Below are 17812 nucleotides of genomic sequence, written 5' to 3'. Positions count from 1 at the left end.
TTAACTTTGGTTTATAATTATTTATTCTTAGTTTGTTCTTGATTTTGTAGCCATAGGATCGGTGGGTTTAAATTAATTGTCTTTAAAATACCTAGTGTAAATTGACTGTCCTTGATTTTACTACTACTACTACTTGTCGGTTTATAACGTTCTCCGCCGTTTTCCGACTTCCAATCGCCACTTAGACCGGTTGTTCCATAGATCTTCTTCTATGGCCCTCTCTCTCAGTTCTTTATTTATTCCTTTGCTCCAACTTTTTCTCGGTCTACCTCGTTTTCTCTTTCCTTCTGGTTGCCACTTTAGTATTTCTTTTGGCATTCGTTGTTCGTCCATTCTTTGTAAGTGTCCGAACCAGATAAGTTGTTTTGTTGTTAGGTCATCTGTGATTGTTCGTTTGATTCCCATTATTTCTCTAATGCGTTCGTTGGTAATCCTTTCTCTTCTAGATCTTCCTGCGGCTCTTCTCCAAAAATCCATTTCCGTCGCTTGATTTTTCAGTCCTTGATTTTTGTCTGTCCTTGATTTTTCAGTATTTATATTTTAATAACTTTCCTTTGGTTTAATAGTCTTGTACACTTGATTTCACTGTCATAGAGTATGTGGGTTTAAATTATTTTTTTTTGGTTTAAGTTTAAGACCCCTTAATGTTGTACCCTTCTTTGCACCCCTAGGGTATTTGGGTTTTAATAACTTCTCATTGGTTTAATATATTGCTTAAAATAATTATTGAGAAAATGGTTCCCTTACATGAGGCACAAATCATATCAATCGTAAAGGTGCAACAAAAATCTAAATCCTGTATCAAAATCACCCTCAAGAATCATGACCCCCCTACAAAAATTTCAGGATACGCCACTGAAAGTAAACTTGGTAAATCACGACAATGCTATTGTTTTGATTCGTTTGTGAAAATATTAAAATAGTTATTTATGTTTAGTTTTTGTTTAAAGGTTTTGCTATTTTAGGTTTTATTTTACAAACCGAAGCAACTAGGTAAATTTTAGATCAATTTTGTAAAATAACATGATTGATATTGTTTGTTTTTCTCTTTAGTTAAATTTTTTAACGAATTTTACTTGGATCTTAATCTATTTAGCTTCTAATCTAACTTATTTTTAAACATATGGAAAAGAGCATGATAATTTTGTTTTATTACTTTTTCATAGGAAGAGTTATACCTGAATATATTTTCTAGGCCAACCTGTATTTATAGTAACAATTTTCGGTATATTTCTATGGTTCTACAACGACTTTTCTTCTTTCAGAGTTTTAGTGTTTGTTCTTGACAGAGTTTAGGTACACTTTAGAAAGAACATACTGTGCTTTAGTCTTATATTTAAGTTATTCTTATATACAGTAAGCGCCATAATATACAGCACTGAAAAGTATTTAGGTAAAGGGATGATAATGTAAATGTTCTGGTTGGTTGGTTTAGATTCCCGACAATCTTTTGACCTAATTCAGTCACAGTTTTGGGTGGATCTGGACAGCTAAAATTTTTTTCTTTAACATTCCTCAGATGTAAGCACCAGGCTCAGAATATGATGTGTAGGGGAAATCAGCCCCATGGGCAATGACTCGTCCTGGAAAGGTTTTGCAGTATAGATCGCCCCTTCATGTTGGATCCACTGTCTATTCATCAGAACGTTCTTGACACGACAAAATCTTAGATCTTAGATCCTGAATAAATGGCCCGACCACCTGTTCCTGGGTAACAGTAAGACAGCGTTCAAGTATTACTTAACGCAATTTTTAACGCTTCCTTCATCTATGTAACGCACTTTAACGTTTTTCTGTACCCACTACCTAAATGTTACGTAACATCCAAGTGGTCATTTTTACTTAAAAGTGACAATTATGTTGCGAAAAGCACCGGAAAGTTGGTAATATATTTTTTTTATTGTTTTTTTTATAGCTTTTGTTTTACACTATTGGCACTGTGTCTTTTTTTCTTCTTCTTTTAATTCTTTATGTAATATTTTTATTTCTTCATGAAGATCATCCTTCACTACATCAGTGTCTCTTCAGTAAGGATATTTATTCTTTGTTGAATTAGTTCAATTTTCTTGTTTTTGAGCCGCTTGTTAGTTTCATGTGTAATTTCTTACAGGGGATACCCAGATTGTCCACCATTTTCCCATAAGTAATCTCTGGTATAAGAATAATGTGGACACCGCTCATTTTTTCCTTTGGGAGCTCTCGCTTTCAGCGACAATTAATTCCGTTTTCCATAGCTGTTTTCCAATTGGCATATTTGGGCACAGTTGTGCTGGCAAGTCAGCATGAGAGCTTTTATAGGTCAAGAACAGCTGATGATATAAATCTTATGTATTACGTGTTTAAAACACTAACACTAACTTAACAGAATACTGACAATGAAGAGAAAATAAAAAAGTAAACAATGTTACAGATTGCGTTACGTGATACACGAATGGCCTCAAAGTATACGCACGATAACGTCTGGCTTCTAAAAATCAATAAAGCGAGTTGTTTGCCGATTGATAATTTCGTCGGAGAACCACACTTTAAGCAAGAACTCTGGATTCTCGTATAGTATAACCAAAAAATTTGCTTAACATTCAATCTTGAGATTTCTCAGGATTTAATTCCAGTACTGTTTGTCGAAGTCGTCGGTTTGGTATCGCCAATATCTGATTGAGGATAAGTCCATGATTTTGGATTGTATCCCACATGTTAAATACCTTACTCGTGTTATATATGGGATATATATTTAACCCTCTCATGCATAATTTTAAGGAAAAAATTTTTTTTCTTAGAAAAATTATTTTATTGCGAAATATTATAAATTAACATTAGAAAATAGTATAGTAAGTGTAAAAACATGAAGACTGGACAGGCATGGACACACATTCGATACATGGTATGGTCAGTTACTGGTATGAAAATGTTCAAAGCACAATGGACACAGCGGCTCGTTGCACCTTTTGCAGATGTATTTTGTTTTTCTTTTGCAAACTTTAGAGTGACATCTTAGAGCATTTGGTATATCAATTACTTGTGGCCAGTGCCCCCAATTACTTTGTCTAATTTCAGGGGGTGCATGATGATTCGGGTTCTTCTTCTTCAAAATGGGAGGTGGTGTACCAGACGAAGGTTTACCTCGTTTATTTCCTTTCTGCATTCCAAAATTTATTAATGCTCTGGCAATACTTGCTTCAAATTCAAGTAGATCTTTTTTTGGATTTCCGTTTTTCTTGTACAAAATCCATGCATTTACAACAGAAACATCCACAAAATGCATAAAAACTCTTATGTACCAGCGTTTATTTCTTCTCCTTAGAGGAGACAGATGGTGTTATTGGTGTTATTTTGATTTAAATTATCATTATTTACGAAATGTAAAAACCTCAAAATAGATTCAAATCCATTAACAGGCATAGCATATCACTATAGAATAGAGAATAAGGTTCATCCTTAGGCCATTATCACTTGACCAGTAAAGCCGTATTCTGGGATATCTGACGTTCGCCATCACTAAATTTATGCCCAAGAAAGCATATAACTAATATATTGTGAAAACAAAATTTAATTTATTGTTTTGGCCGGCATATTAATTGGTCTGAAAGACGATATCATCCATTATGTTTACGGTGAACAGTGATAAAAAATAATCAATGGGATTGTTTCCTTGAACATAAATATTTTCTGTTCCTCTAAACTGTGACAAAGTTGCTGGCCCATACATGCATTATTGCACCTTTTCCAGTCTTTTCTTCAGCATTTTTTGGTTTTTCCTTTTGATTTTTATGTTTTGATGACAATGCCAAAATACGCTGAGCCAATGGAATGTCATCTTCACTCATATCATCGCCATTGTTTTCTGGATGTATTTCTTCTAAGTCACTTTCAACAATTTGGTCTTCAGCCGTTACATGTTCGAGCGAATACTTCTTTTCGTCATTGTAATCAGATTCCAAATCTGAACCTTCTATGGTTTGTTTTTTAACCAGAAGGAGTAAACTAAAAAGACAGATTCACACCCAAGAAAGTTACTAGAAAAGTCACCAAATACATCTTCTGTTTTGGTTGATTATCTCGGCCTTGCGGTAATCCAGTAATCGATTCTAACCTAACTTTGTTTGTGTTTGAATAATAATTTTTTCCAATTCAGTTCCAATATATATTTTTTTGTTTTTCTAATCACAATAAAAAAATGTTGGATTGTTATGAAGAAGTTGAAGAATTTTTAGAGTTTATTTATCACATTGTAGAAAAAATCGTCCGGAACGTATACGAAAGCGATATATTCACGATAAAATTATATCTAAAATTCAATGGAATCTTACGATATTTCATCAGCGCATTACCTTAAACAACAAATATTGTATGCTACTTTATAGGAATATAACCAGTTTTTATGGGATTGCCCATTTTTCAAATATACAGGTATAGACATATGCTCATATATATTGTTTAGGACAACTTGTTCATCATTATTCCAGTCTGCTTATATTCCTTAATTCTTTCACAACACCTAAAATTAGCACATTGATTCTTGATTTTCAATAACTATTCTGCAAACCTAACCTGTTGCCTGTTTTATTTTTGCTAACATGGCTGTTATTTTTATTTGAGGATTATCAATTTTTATTTGTTTGTACATGTTTTTATGTGGAGAAGGATAATTACCACTAGTACTTGGCATTGAATCCATATTGTTATCTTAATAACACTAATACGTCCCTAAATAGTACTGAAAAGAATTGTTTTTTATATAAATACAAACGAAAAATCTAAAAATTAAAGGAATAACGCAGAAAATACAAAAAATCGTTGATATAAATTTTTAATTTTCATAAATTTCATTAGTGTCAAAATGTCATAATTTAGTGGAGTAAACTTACCCTCAGTTGGACCAATTACAAACAAGCATTACGGCGCGGTGAATTTGAATAACTCCTACTGGTTAAAAAAAATCGGTTGCCTGTAAAGTCGGTTTTACGGGCGAAGATTTTACGTGACAACGTCTTTTTCTCGGTAGAATATTTATTGATATGAATATTATTAAATTGCACAATAGGAACAAGGAATTGAATGAAAATAAGAATTGCACAAATTTTAACTATAGAAATATATTTTGTTTACTAAAACATTGTACATGTAAACTTAAACTTAACTAATTTCTATTTGAGTGATTTTGTTGAGGATAGGACGATGATAGGAGAAATAGCATCGCACCAGCGGACCGATCATGTTTGAGTGGGAGAGAGACGCAAGGCATTCGCCGGTCCGGCGGGCCTCTCTCTCGTTCGGTGACTCATCGTAACAGACGTGAGCGGGCGTTACACTTTTTCATGAGTGACTCCGAGCCACAACCTAATTTAAGACGTTGTCACGTCAAAAACAAACCATAGTAAATCATAAATAATGACATCATTGTCAATACCTATAAATTCTTCATTTTCTGGTAGACATAAATGTATTTCATCCCTATTGTCGTCTTCATCGGTAAAAAGTACTTACTGAAATAGCATAAAATTTCCCATTGAAGAAGTAATATCATGTCAATAAATAAAATTTATTTATTTCCACTAAAATAATATAGGTAAGTACATAAAGAAATGCACTTGAAAATCCCTAAATAAATAATAAATCTTTGACAAGAAAATAACAAAAAATATGTGCACAAGAAACCTACTACCCCTCTGAAAATAAAACTCATGAAACATACTACAAGAGTGGAATTCTAAGTTACATATTCTCTAGTGGACATGGCTTCAAGGTGATATTTTCAGTTAGTTTTTCAATTATAACAAAGGCTAATTGTGTAAAATACATAATTTTGAAGCTTGAGTTTGTCTCTTGTCACTTCTTGCCACCGCACAATAATATACAGTCCATCTAATTTACAAACCGTTGCACATCATCGGCGTCATAGCCCGTGACGTCACATGATACCAACACGAAATATTTAGGCGGTAGGTGTGTTCTTTTTTAGAATCCCTTTGCCGATTACACTGGCATTACAGCCACTAGACATATTTTATTATATACGCGTAGAACTAATATTTAACCCTTTCGCTACGGGCCAAGTATCGGTTGCGCGTTGCTCATATACGGCGCCGGGAAAATTTTGCACTTCGCGATCGAGACGGCCACTCAGTAGTTTACATTCTTTATATTGAAGTGGTTGAATCGTTTTTCCTTTGTCGGCAGTTTGTTGATATTCGTTTTATCGAAGTAGTGGAATTGTTTTTCGTAAAACTTCAAAAAACGGTACTCAGAAAATACGGCGCTAGGATGAGTGATATGCTGCCGTGTATGTACGGCATCAGTTTGGTGTATTTGCGGATCGTAACGTACATGAACGATACTAGTAAGCAAGATGGACAATGTAGAACGTACCATTACGATTATAGCTCTCCAAAGATGTAAATACTTAAAAAAATGTACGGTGACAGAATTTGAACGATGGAGATTAATTTGCGTAATAGTACGCAACAGTATCGAAAGGGTTAAAAATTTCTATTAATGGTAACTTAAAGAAATAGACATCAATATGTTTCATTTAATTTGTATAAATGCATTATAAAGCGTTTTTATGAAGAACATTTGTTCGGAACACACTGTAACTGTAATCGAACGAAGGTGAAATTTTGGCATAAATTGGTAACACTTATTTGACAGTTGCGGTGTTGACACTTTCTGTACTTTATTATTTTAAAGTGAATACCTCTTGTTTTATATTTTTACCTATTTAATAAAATCTGTTCTTTTTAGAACAAAATTAGTGTGTTTTCTTTCAAAAATGTCACGTAAGAATTTAAATAGTCATTGTAAAGAGTATAATAATAATTATGTGACCTATTTGATTTAAAATGGATTCAGGATTTTTTTATACTTTGGCAACTATGTCAACTTCGATCTCTGACGTAGATAATGACGTGCAACGGTTTGTAAATTAGATGGACTGTAGTAACCAAACATCCTAACTACATGATACTATGACTAACAAGATAGGATCTTCCCGTAGCACAAAATCGGTCGTGTTCGCGCATGCCGTCATTGGAGAGTAGAATTTGAATTCTTGTTAAAGTTAAATGGGATTTTTATGCATTCTGTGATGAAATTATTCAATTAGCAAAATAATAATATAAAATAAAGGTTTAATAATTACAATAATCGTACACAAAAGGATATCTCCAAACTATTTATTAAAGATTATTTATTGACACATACAAAAAACTGACATTACGAACGTGCAACTCTCCAATTACGTCACGACTTATGCGCAATATCTTATCTTCTTAATCATAGTATCACGCCTTACCATACCTATAATAAACATATGCAACAACTCGTACTACGAAATTTTGTACCGATAGTCAGCATAACTGTGTTATTAAAGTGTTCTTGATAATTGAAAATAATACTCCACCATGAACACTTTCCGATTCCTTGCGAGACCCATTGTTACTTCAAACCACAGAGCACAACGTTCGTTACACAACTAACAATTAATCATGGCAATGCAATACCAGACACGCGCGAAAAGCAGTACTGTATATATTGGCGCATATCGTATTTCTGAATTTTCTTTATTAGACTTATGCTTATTTTTTTTTTCAAAATTTCTCGCTCTTCTCAATCTCTTCCAATTAATTATATTGCTAGTACGAAATACCCAGATAAAATATACTTTATAGTTTAGGTGGTGCTCTTTTTAGGTGGATTATGGCATTGTGATAAAACATTATGTTTATTTTTGTAAATATACCAATATTAGTTAATATATAGTCAGCATAGTAAATTATACATGTTAGTTTGAAATGTTGAAGGGCAAAAGTACTAATCAACAAAAAGTAAGCGAGACTTTATTTGTTTATAAAATAATACGTTGAAAATTGCTATTTTCCAGATTTTTTTAGTATATTTATATGTACGAAACTGACTACAGTTCTTTGGATTCAAAGCAGCTTTCACACTTACTGTTTACATATTTCATAGGTTTCTGATTAGTACTTTACATCCTTAGATCTAAAAAAATGTTTTGAATTTCTTTCAAGCGGCTTAAATAAAATAGTTTGTTTAGAAGTTTAGATATTCTTAATATTCTAGTCTTTTTTCAATAATATATCTGTCCAGAAATTGTAGTTCTCAGTTTGAACACTATTCTAGGCATTTATTTGTTGTGTATGTAATTGTCTTCCGGAAATAAAATGTACTGTTCTTTTTATCACGTTCGCCAAAATAACCAGTAACATAAACAAAACAAAATTATATTTGCTGATTATTTTTTTTACCAGTATATACAGTATTTACTATGAAAATGTAGTTTTGTAATTTTTTGACATCCATGTGCACCAAAATTACTGTTGACTTTTAACATTTTTATCCATTTGATTTTTAGTCGAATTGCCCGTTGTATCAAATGAAATAGGGATGTTCAGTAATTTTTAAATATTGTTAAATTCAATAGGTTATAAAATATATAAAAACATAGCAAACATAAAATTGTTTAAAAATATATATTTCTTAAGATAAATCAATTCTGATGGAGGCTAGATGGCGTGTGACATCACCAGTCGTATCGACAACTTGTTTTGTATACGTATTTACGAAGTGTGACCAGTTCTTTAAGTACTTAATCACTGATAATGAAGCCAAATAAGTGGTGTTTTGTTCCTGGGTGTCTAAATATATCTAAAAACAATTCTGAGAAGATTTTTATTACAGTTCCAAACAATTTAACACCATATTCACTTAAAATTGTCAAACCACAGGTTTTTATTTTATTTTTTTATTATATATATATTTTTATTATATATTATATATATTATTTATTTTTTTTCTAACTTGCATAATAACTGCCTTTTCTAGTTTTTCTCTCTCTCTGTAGCAGAGTGACCCACTCTGTCCCTTAGATTTTGCCACGTTTTCTTTCCAAAGGTCTTTCTGAACAATTTTCTTTTTGGCGCCTTTTGACTCCGCGTTTTCTAAAATAGATTCACGACTATCAATTGCGTTAAAATACACTTAAACTTACAGTTTAAAATGCAATATAACCTCAATCACATTATCAGAAATTCACCAAAACAGGGTTGATTTAGAGGCACAAATCTTTCTCAGCTGTGCCAACACTTCATTAAAAAAAGTTTTGTACCAGTAAAAGATAGACTGACAGAGAACAACATAAAGAGTTCAATTCTGTGTTCTCCGGAAGAAGAGACCTATATGCCCTTATTTGTTTGTTACTCTTTTTTGTTGCAAAAGTTTTTCCGTTTGTTGAAAATGTATGTATGTGTAGTGTACAAAAGTATGCATCATGTGATTCTAAATTCGCAGAATAAGATACTCGAACTCTATTAGGCGAGAAACCAGAAATGATTCTCTTACCAAATTATTCGCGCAGAAATTTTATATAGTTTCAGCTCTATGGTTCATTGCAGCATTCTGCTGACCACGTGTAACGTGTTTTCCTAACGTATACTGTCTTTCTTTTTCGGTGTGTAACTGACTTTATTTTCTACATCCAAGATTTTAATAAGATATTTACGATATCGTTTGTAAAATAGGTTTTATTCCTGGTCTACGTATACAGTTACAATAACGAATTAAGTAGCCAATTTAAGATTGTGTCGATCATAAATGATCGTCATATACTCAGTGGATGGACGGGAATGGCGCACAAGTAATTCAACCGCTATAAATGTTCCAAACGGGGTACATGATATCATTTTTACCTTTATGAAAGACTCAAGGATTTGAACTGAAAATTGGAAGCTTTTCTTATCGTCCTGCCAATCCAGCTCGAAGGAGCTGTAGTACTTCAGTAGTGGACACTAAAGGCTACGTTATGGTGATACCCAAGTTATTGTCGTTTATTTTTGTGTTAAAGATTTGAGGAACATTCGGAGAATCTCTTCTGTTCTTGACAATTACATTTTAAATTTCTTCTCTCTAAATTAAAAAGGATGGGACTGGCTATCTATGTGAAGCACATAGAGAACAAATCCTTTAAATGTGATTGAAAACACGCACAATTACTTCCGTAAGTTTTATAAATTAATGTTTAGAACTAAAAAACTTACTGGACTTGTTAATTATGTGATTATACAGATCTTTACAGCCATTTTACTTTTTGCCTTCCAATATTGCCAAGATGTTATCAAAATAAAAATATTTATACGATTATAACAGTTTCGTACACAAATAGATGCCTTTTTAGTTGTCGTAAATTATTAGAGGCTATTAAAACAATTTTTGTACCAACTATCAAGTTGTTAAGAAAACCAGTTGTCATGCATACATACATAGAGCTGTTTAGATTTTAGTGTTTCATCTCTTAGTTGTAATCAGAGGCAGTAACTTAAGATTTGCACATGTATTTTAAGTATGCTACATTTATGATGATGTCACACTGGCCTGTTTTGTCCAGATCTCGATTCTGGAAAAACAAAATTGTCTATTTTAAATTTTTGCTTGATATAAACTATTCTTACTATTCAATAAATGGTTGAAAACTTAATTGGTTTTCGCTAAACTTTCCGAAGAATTCACTAAATAATATTTAAAGAGCTCACCTAATACAGTACTTTAATATTTGGTTTAAAATTTGTTTTAGATTTGAAGAATCTGAAATGTACAGCTTTATTATTATTAATACTTATACCTAACCTAAAACATGACCGCGTGACGTCATAATAATGTGATATATTCAATAATGTTTTTGATATAAAGAAATATTTTGTAAACTTATAATGTATTTAACTTTCTTTCAAAACTGTAGTAAAAACTAAATTAACACAACTTGAAATATGACTGAAATACATAAAAGAATAATGAATCTTGGTGTATAAATATACCCTTGGACTTTAATATCAAACTGAGAACATCTAGTGCCTTTCATATAATGAATCACCAAGAATATATATTTTGATATTGACATTTGATATGAACTTTATTATAAATATTATTTATTTATTGAATGTATATGTATATATTGAACTATTTATTATATTTAGAAAGGAATTATACTATACACTGAAGTTTGTTTCTTTTTAACCCTAAAATGTCTTAAATCCTTAAAGAAGAAAGCGCATATGGCCCCCTGTTACTGACAGCTGATAGAAAAGGGTGCATAGAGTAAATTAAAACATCTGAAAAACATATTATTTTTTATTAAAATAAAACTTAAAAACATATATAATATATACAACTTTTAATAAATCGGCCCATCTTCCAAATTATCATCTTCATCCTCATACCCTTCTCCATTATCAAAGTAATTATTCGCATAATCAGTCCCATCGTCCATTTCTTCATCTTCCTCATCTTCTAATCCTTCGAATTCCCCCTTGTCTTCATCATCGTCATTCTCTTCCACTTCAGTTTTAACTTTGGTTGTTTCGACATTTTCGGTTTTAACTTCTAATTTTTCCAGTGCATTTAATCTACAAAAGAAAAGTCTTAACAACAGTTCCCACTATTCAAATGTACACTTTTTACAATTTCAAGGAAATTGTCAAAACAATAACGAATTTGAATGATGTGCAGAGCCGATACAGATATATAAAGATTACTCAGTGAAGGTAAACATTCACTGCTCCATAGAGAAGCTGAAATTCTTATTACACAAATGAGAACACTCAGATAATTGTTTGAAGCTATTGCTACTAATATTTTGTGCTCGAAGATACACTGTGAAACTGATAAAAAAGTTGCTATGATCTGCATTCTTGAAAGGACATTTGAATATTGTACTTTCACTAACCTACTATACAAAATACTTATCAATTCTTATAATATATGATGTAAATTAATATGTGGTATATAAAATTCTACTAACCTCTGCTCTATATTGACATTTTTAGACTTTTCGCTCTTTGGAACCCTTTTCACTAATACTTTAGGTCTAAGTTCAGAGGGAAACAACCTCCAATCAAATTTTTCTTTAGCACTAGGCAGTTGGGCCACCAATTTATCTATTTCCTGTTGAGGTTTGTGTTTACTTTCAGGCATTTTCAAATAGGATCCTGAAAGTTGCATGTGATCTATAAAATCTTGTCTAAGTATTAGAAGGTAATCCATCTCCAGAGATTGCTGAAAGAAAAATGTGTTTTATAAGACAATATCTCTCAAACACAGAGTTCTTGTGAAGGCACATCAGCATTATTTATCTGTAGTCATTACGTACATGCATTAGAAGGGTAAGTAAATATATAACAACTCAAATTATTAGAGGGTGCCATTGAGAAATCAAATGTTGTACTGCGATTGACAGGTCAGCACAGCACCATAGTAGATTGGCCTACCTACGCTGCAACTATACCTGCTAAATCCAATAGCCAGGCTTGTGAAGTAGACATGGCTTTGTTATAGCATTACATAGGATAGACTTGGATGGTCTGAGTAGATGGGGGGTTATTACAGCTGACACAAAACCACAAAGCGATTAAAGTAAAGGGTTAATATGTAACATACTATGGTAAAAATATTTATGATCTAGCAAACAACTTGGCACCTACAGCAAAGTATAACCAAAATATTTTAAAAAATGATATAAAAAGTAATAAGCTGTATATCCCTCTGGTAAACCATTATTAGAAATCTGCCTTCTGACACCTGTTTGTCATATTTTTAAAGCATCTTCTTACAATAAATAACTTTTCAAATAAAAGTATGAACAGAGTGCATTATTCTTTTTATATGGCTTTTAAAACAACCTTTAATATTTTACTTAATAAAAATCAAAAGTACTATTACTTACAGAAAGTGGTGCTGGTCTTCTTTCCATAATTGGATATAAAAGAGGTGGTTCAAGAACTGGCCCGGGGACTAGTTCTTTGTTTCCTACTCCAAGAGATGCCAGCTGTTCCTTGTTGAAGGATTTTGATACACCACCTCTGCCCCCTCGTCCACCTCTACCTCTTCCAGCCATTATGATATTAGTTTGCTATTTCTAGTTTCTTTAAATCTTCTGATAAGCTTTTTACTTCACCGTTTTCTTTTCTAAAGGCGTCCTACAAAAATAATTATGCCATTTATGATTCAACAAAATGAAATCCTTCCTTAAATTACATAAATTTGAAGATAAGTATAGGATGAGGCAAAATTGAAGAGATTCTATATGTAAAAATATTCTATACTCTAGTAATGTAACTCATGTATTCTTTTGTTTAACAAATTTTCATGAATGTATCCTTATAATTAATAGATGTACATTTTAAATCTTTTACTCACCAAATCAAAAATGACCTTAACTATTAATGAGCAACTAGGGCATGTAGCAACTTCTTCACCTGCTAGCAATTCTTCCTACAAAATATCAATTAGACATAACCTAACATTTTATAATTTAAGTCGTACTTTTGTAATTTCAAAACGATCCCCACAAGGGCATGGGTAATGATAAACGCCTTCTTCTTCGTCAAACTCGAAGTCTTCGATTTCTACTTCATCGTGAAAAACACTCATAACTGTTCAATTATTAAAATAACAAAATTATAAATATACAATTTAGTTTATTACTCATCACCACGTGAAATTTCTGCTCAGTGTTGCCAATTCTGTAAATTTTCCTTCAATATTAGAAACAGGATGTATAAAAGGAAATTATTAAAAAATTTTTAAAAGAAAATCTATTGATACTAAGCTATTATTGAAATATAACAAAAAATATTCACAGGGTAATTTTTCTGAATTGCAAAAAATGTTCAGGATTATTTAAATAAGGTATGGTTATTAATGTTTTATATTTATAATTTGTAGTTATCGTGCCTAATACTTAATTGAAATACGAGAACCGAAACAATTCGGAATGCATATAATTAAGATATCATACAATTGATTGAAGCTCCTATTAGAACTAGAACACTATTATCACAGAATACTAATTTATTGTGATTAGTATTCTGTGCTATTATTATTAATGCTTACGTACTGTAGGGCTTTTTGTAAATTAGGTGGCAATGCTGCAAAAAGCCAAAAGTGACATTCCCAAAATTTCTTTACCTAGAGGCTCCAACATTTTGCATCTAATCAGTAGATGGCAGCACAAATACGATATATATTATTTTAATACTGAAAACGTAATTATGGCATTGTACTACAAAAATAACAAACTTTTTTTACAACTTCTGAGATCGGATTTTTTTTTATTTATTACAACTTTATGAAATGACTAGTTTTTTGCAGATTTAGGTATAATTATTAGCGTGTTGTAAATCATGTTGACATTAGATTGGTCCATTTGCTACAAATTATTTTTAATTTTATAAATATCGATAATTGTTTTAAATTTAAACTGTAGGTATAAGCAAATCGTATTTTACGTATTTTATTTAATGAGAATATGGAGAGCATCCATGATGCAACTTTAATCTAATCGTATTATTGTGGATAGTTACTTTTTAAAGGATACATTTTAGAGAGAGAGTGGTAATAAGAAATAAGGGGTATTTAATTGTTTATGGAAATTATGGTAACATAAGATAACAAATGTATCAGACTTTAACTCGATTGTGTAAACATTATTTAGTCTAATTGAACATTATGGGAACGAAACTTTATTTGATATTAAGAAATAATAGTGAAAGAATATACCTAAATATAAAATGCATCTAGGTACTTTGATGGGGCAAGGGACGGGAAAGTGATTTTTGTTGCGGGACGAGACAGCGATTTATCTGCGTGACGGGACTCGGGACAGGAGCACAGACAGGACTGGCGCTTTGTCAGTCGGGACGACCTGCATATCCCGCCAAAACTGCACTTTTATTATTATCGGATCATTTGGTCATTAAAGTTATACACAGGGGCGGACTAAGGCATAGGGGCCCGTAATTTTTGGGGTCCAAAAATTAGGTTTTTAATTTTTATTTTGATTTAACAGAAAAAACGTGATACTCATAATCACTGCTTTTAATTATGCCGAATCGTTGATACATAAAGTCGACAACACAAACTGTGGACGAGCGTTCCCGTGCATATGCCTCCACACTCGCGAGTGTTGTTGTGTCTCTAAATACGTTTGGGCCTCTCGCCTATCGAACCTTTACTATGCACGTTTTTACAAAGTAAAACGTAGTTATTTAAAATCAGTGTCTCCTAATCGTTACGTATTGCATTTTATGTGAGTTTTGATTGAAAATTGTGCAATTAAGACCTAAGTAACTAGACTTGATTGCGAATAAGATTGTTATGGATTTATAGTTAACGCTTTCTGAAATTCCTAAAATAAAAATGTTTTTATAAAAGTATTTAATTATTTAATTAATAAAATATATTATATAAAAAACCACGAATTGTGAGTTTCTATAAACATTTAAGTGGAAGCATGAAAAAAGGAAACCTAAAGTAGATAGAGCTAAAGTGACAAAACAAATAAAAAGATTAAAAAAGATTATAAAAAGATTGGACACATTTTTAACTGGAGATAGAGAACGATAGTACTTATAACAATCGCCACCATTTCACAAATTTTACTTGCTCAAACTCCAGAAAGATATTTGTGTCCGAAACTACTCTGCAAAAAGACCAGCAGAAAATATTAAACAATTCCCATTGTGAAGATGAAACAAAAAGAGAAAATATAAATTTAAATTCATTTTAAAGTAATGATGAAATTAAGAGTTTTGTAAACGGTCTTGCATTATGGCCAGAATATTTAACAGACACCATGCGAGAGTATTCTTCATCTTCTATTCAGTCCAACGAAGTGTCAAAACAAATTACAAGAAAATTGATTATTGCCTCCTTCTTTAGAACAATTAATAGTGGGGAAAAAGATTGGATATACTGAAATCAACAACACGTCTGTAAATTATTTTCCAAACTAACACCGCTAATGACAAAAGGGACGAATGATTGGAAAAGTGTACATAAAAAATTGTCAGAGCATGAAAACTTCAGTGACCACATTAATTCCAATGTAATTTTTATAACAAGATCTAAAATTTCCAAACGCATTGACATCGAACTGGAAAAACAAATGATAAAAGAAAAAAAATATTGGAGTATTATTGGAGTGTGATAGCGAGAATCAAATTTATTTCTTCATACTCTTTAGCATTTCATGGTAAAAATGAAGTGTTTTAGTGAAAGTAATGGTAATTATATAGGTGCTTTGGAATATTTATCTGAGTTCGATTCATTTTTGTGATAACACATAAAAAAACATGCAAACTACGACACCTATAGGTACAATAACCGATTTGTCGCATAACTACAATATGTAATGATTTTATTTCTATTATATCGAAAGATTTACAACTCACAATAGTGAACGAAATAAAGGAAGCCATATTTTATTCTCTAATTATTGATTCAACACCTGATATATCTCACGTAGATCAGCTAACCGTCATTATTTACTATGTTCTTCTAAGTGGCATAAAAGAAAGATTTTTGGGATTTTTACCTATATTTTCTCATACTGGTGAAAACTTAAAGAAAGTTATTTTAGAATTTTTAACTAATTTACAGACAGAGCTATGATGATTAAAGCTCGGATTTATAGGCAACAAAAATTGAAGAAAAAGGCGCCTATATAGGCAAAGATTTTTATTAAAAAAGACAGGAATATTAACATTTAGGCAAAATATAGGCAATAAAGGAATATAACTTATTATTTATTGTACAAAATGAATTAACGTAATATTAACTTAAGGCAGGTATATTTACACATCATAATCATAACATTAGTATAAATAAACTAGTAACTAAATAACTGTAAATTAATAATTGAAGATTGTAACCACTTAAAATTTTATCATTAATAGAAACAACTAAATGTTTTTCAATATTTTCGGTCTTAAAACTATGTCTTCGATCACTTAAAATTAATTTGTACATTGAAAACGAACGTTCGACATCGACAGATGTAATTGGAGCATATTTCAGAGCGGATAATAAATCTGGCATAATTTGAAATTCCTCAGAAAATGTCCCATTCAAAACTTTAGCAACATTAGATAAAAACGAAGAACCTTCATTCTTGTCGAAAACATATTTCATTTTTTTTTTAAATTAATTGACCGTTACTTCCAGGTGCCGATTTAATTTTCGTCTTTAAATTATCTATTAATTTTACTGACTCACATAAATTTATCTCTTGTTTTTCTAATAAGGTAATTGTGGTAGGTAACTATTAATTTATAATTGTCATTGATATAAGCGAGTTCCTGTTTCAATTTGGGATTTTTTAATATTTTTTTTGCTTCTCGAATGGCTTCGGAAATATCATCATCAAATTCTGACATAACTAATTCTATTTCATTGCAGTGTTCAAAATAAAAAAACTGCTTCGAGCCAGGTTCCCCACCTTGTAATTACTGGTTTAGGTGGCAAAGGGACACCGGGAAGTCTTTCTTTATATATTTGCACCCTCAACGGAGCATTTACAAAAACTTTTTTCATAAAATTTATAAAATTATTTACCAACGGAAACAGATTTCTTATTTCTTCAGCAATTCTATTTACCCCGTGGGCTACACAAGTGCAATGAATTAAATTAGGATAAAAAATCTTTAAATTAACAGCAGCTTTTAACATATATGCCGCAGCATCTGAAAGCATTAAAACTATTTTATTCACTGGTATAGCGTTGGGTAAAAAGAGGTTTGTTAAACTATCTTGTATAAATCGACTTATTGTTAAATTGTTTGTTTTTTTTCCAATTCTTTAACGGCAACTAAATAAGGTTTTCTCGCAAAGTTTTCGTTCAAAATTCCAATCATTAAATTAGCTATATACCTGCCGAATACATCTGTCGTTTCATCCACGATAATATACAAAAAATTGCCCTCTAACTCCCGCTTAATTTTTGAAATACATTCCACATAACATTTTT

General features: G+C 31.4%; 1 protein-coding gene across 1 annotated transcript; it reads right to left on the bottom strand.

Annotated features, from left to right (window-relative positions):
- Nucleotides 1-11126: 11126 nt before the first annotated feature.
- On the bottom strand, nucleotides 11127-13278 carry Polr3G (RNA polymerase III subunit G). Its single transcript, XM_072536509.1, has 4 exons — nucleotides 13204-13278; nucleotides 12731-12983; nucleotides 11810-12063; nucleotides 11127-11414 (listed from the first exon to the last, which is right to left on the bottom strand). Exons 2-4 carry the CDS (start codon nucleotides 12899-12901, stop codon nucleotides 11183-11185), a joined length of 657 nt encoding a protein of 218 aa, XP_072392610.1. The 5' UTR covers nucleotides 12902-12983; nucleotides 13204-13278; the 3' UTR covers nucleotides 11127-11182.
- Between the last annotated feature and the right edge of the window lie 4534 nt (nucleotides 13279-17812).

Source organism: Diabrotica undecimpunctata, chromosome 6, assembly GCF_040954645.1.
Source record: "Diabrotica undecimpunctata isolate CICGRU chromosome 6, icDiaUnde3, whole genome shotgun sequence".
In the NCBI taxonomy this organism is placed as follows: Eukaryota; Metazoa; Arthropoda; class Insecta; order Coleoptera; family Chrysomelidae; genus Diabrotica; species Diabrotica undecimpunctata.
This window is presented reverse-complemented; position numbering and strand designations above follow the sequence as displayed.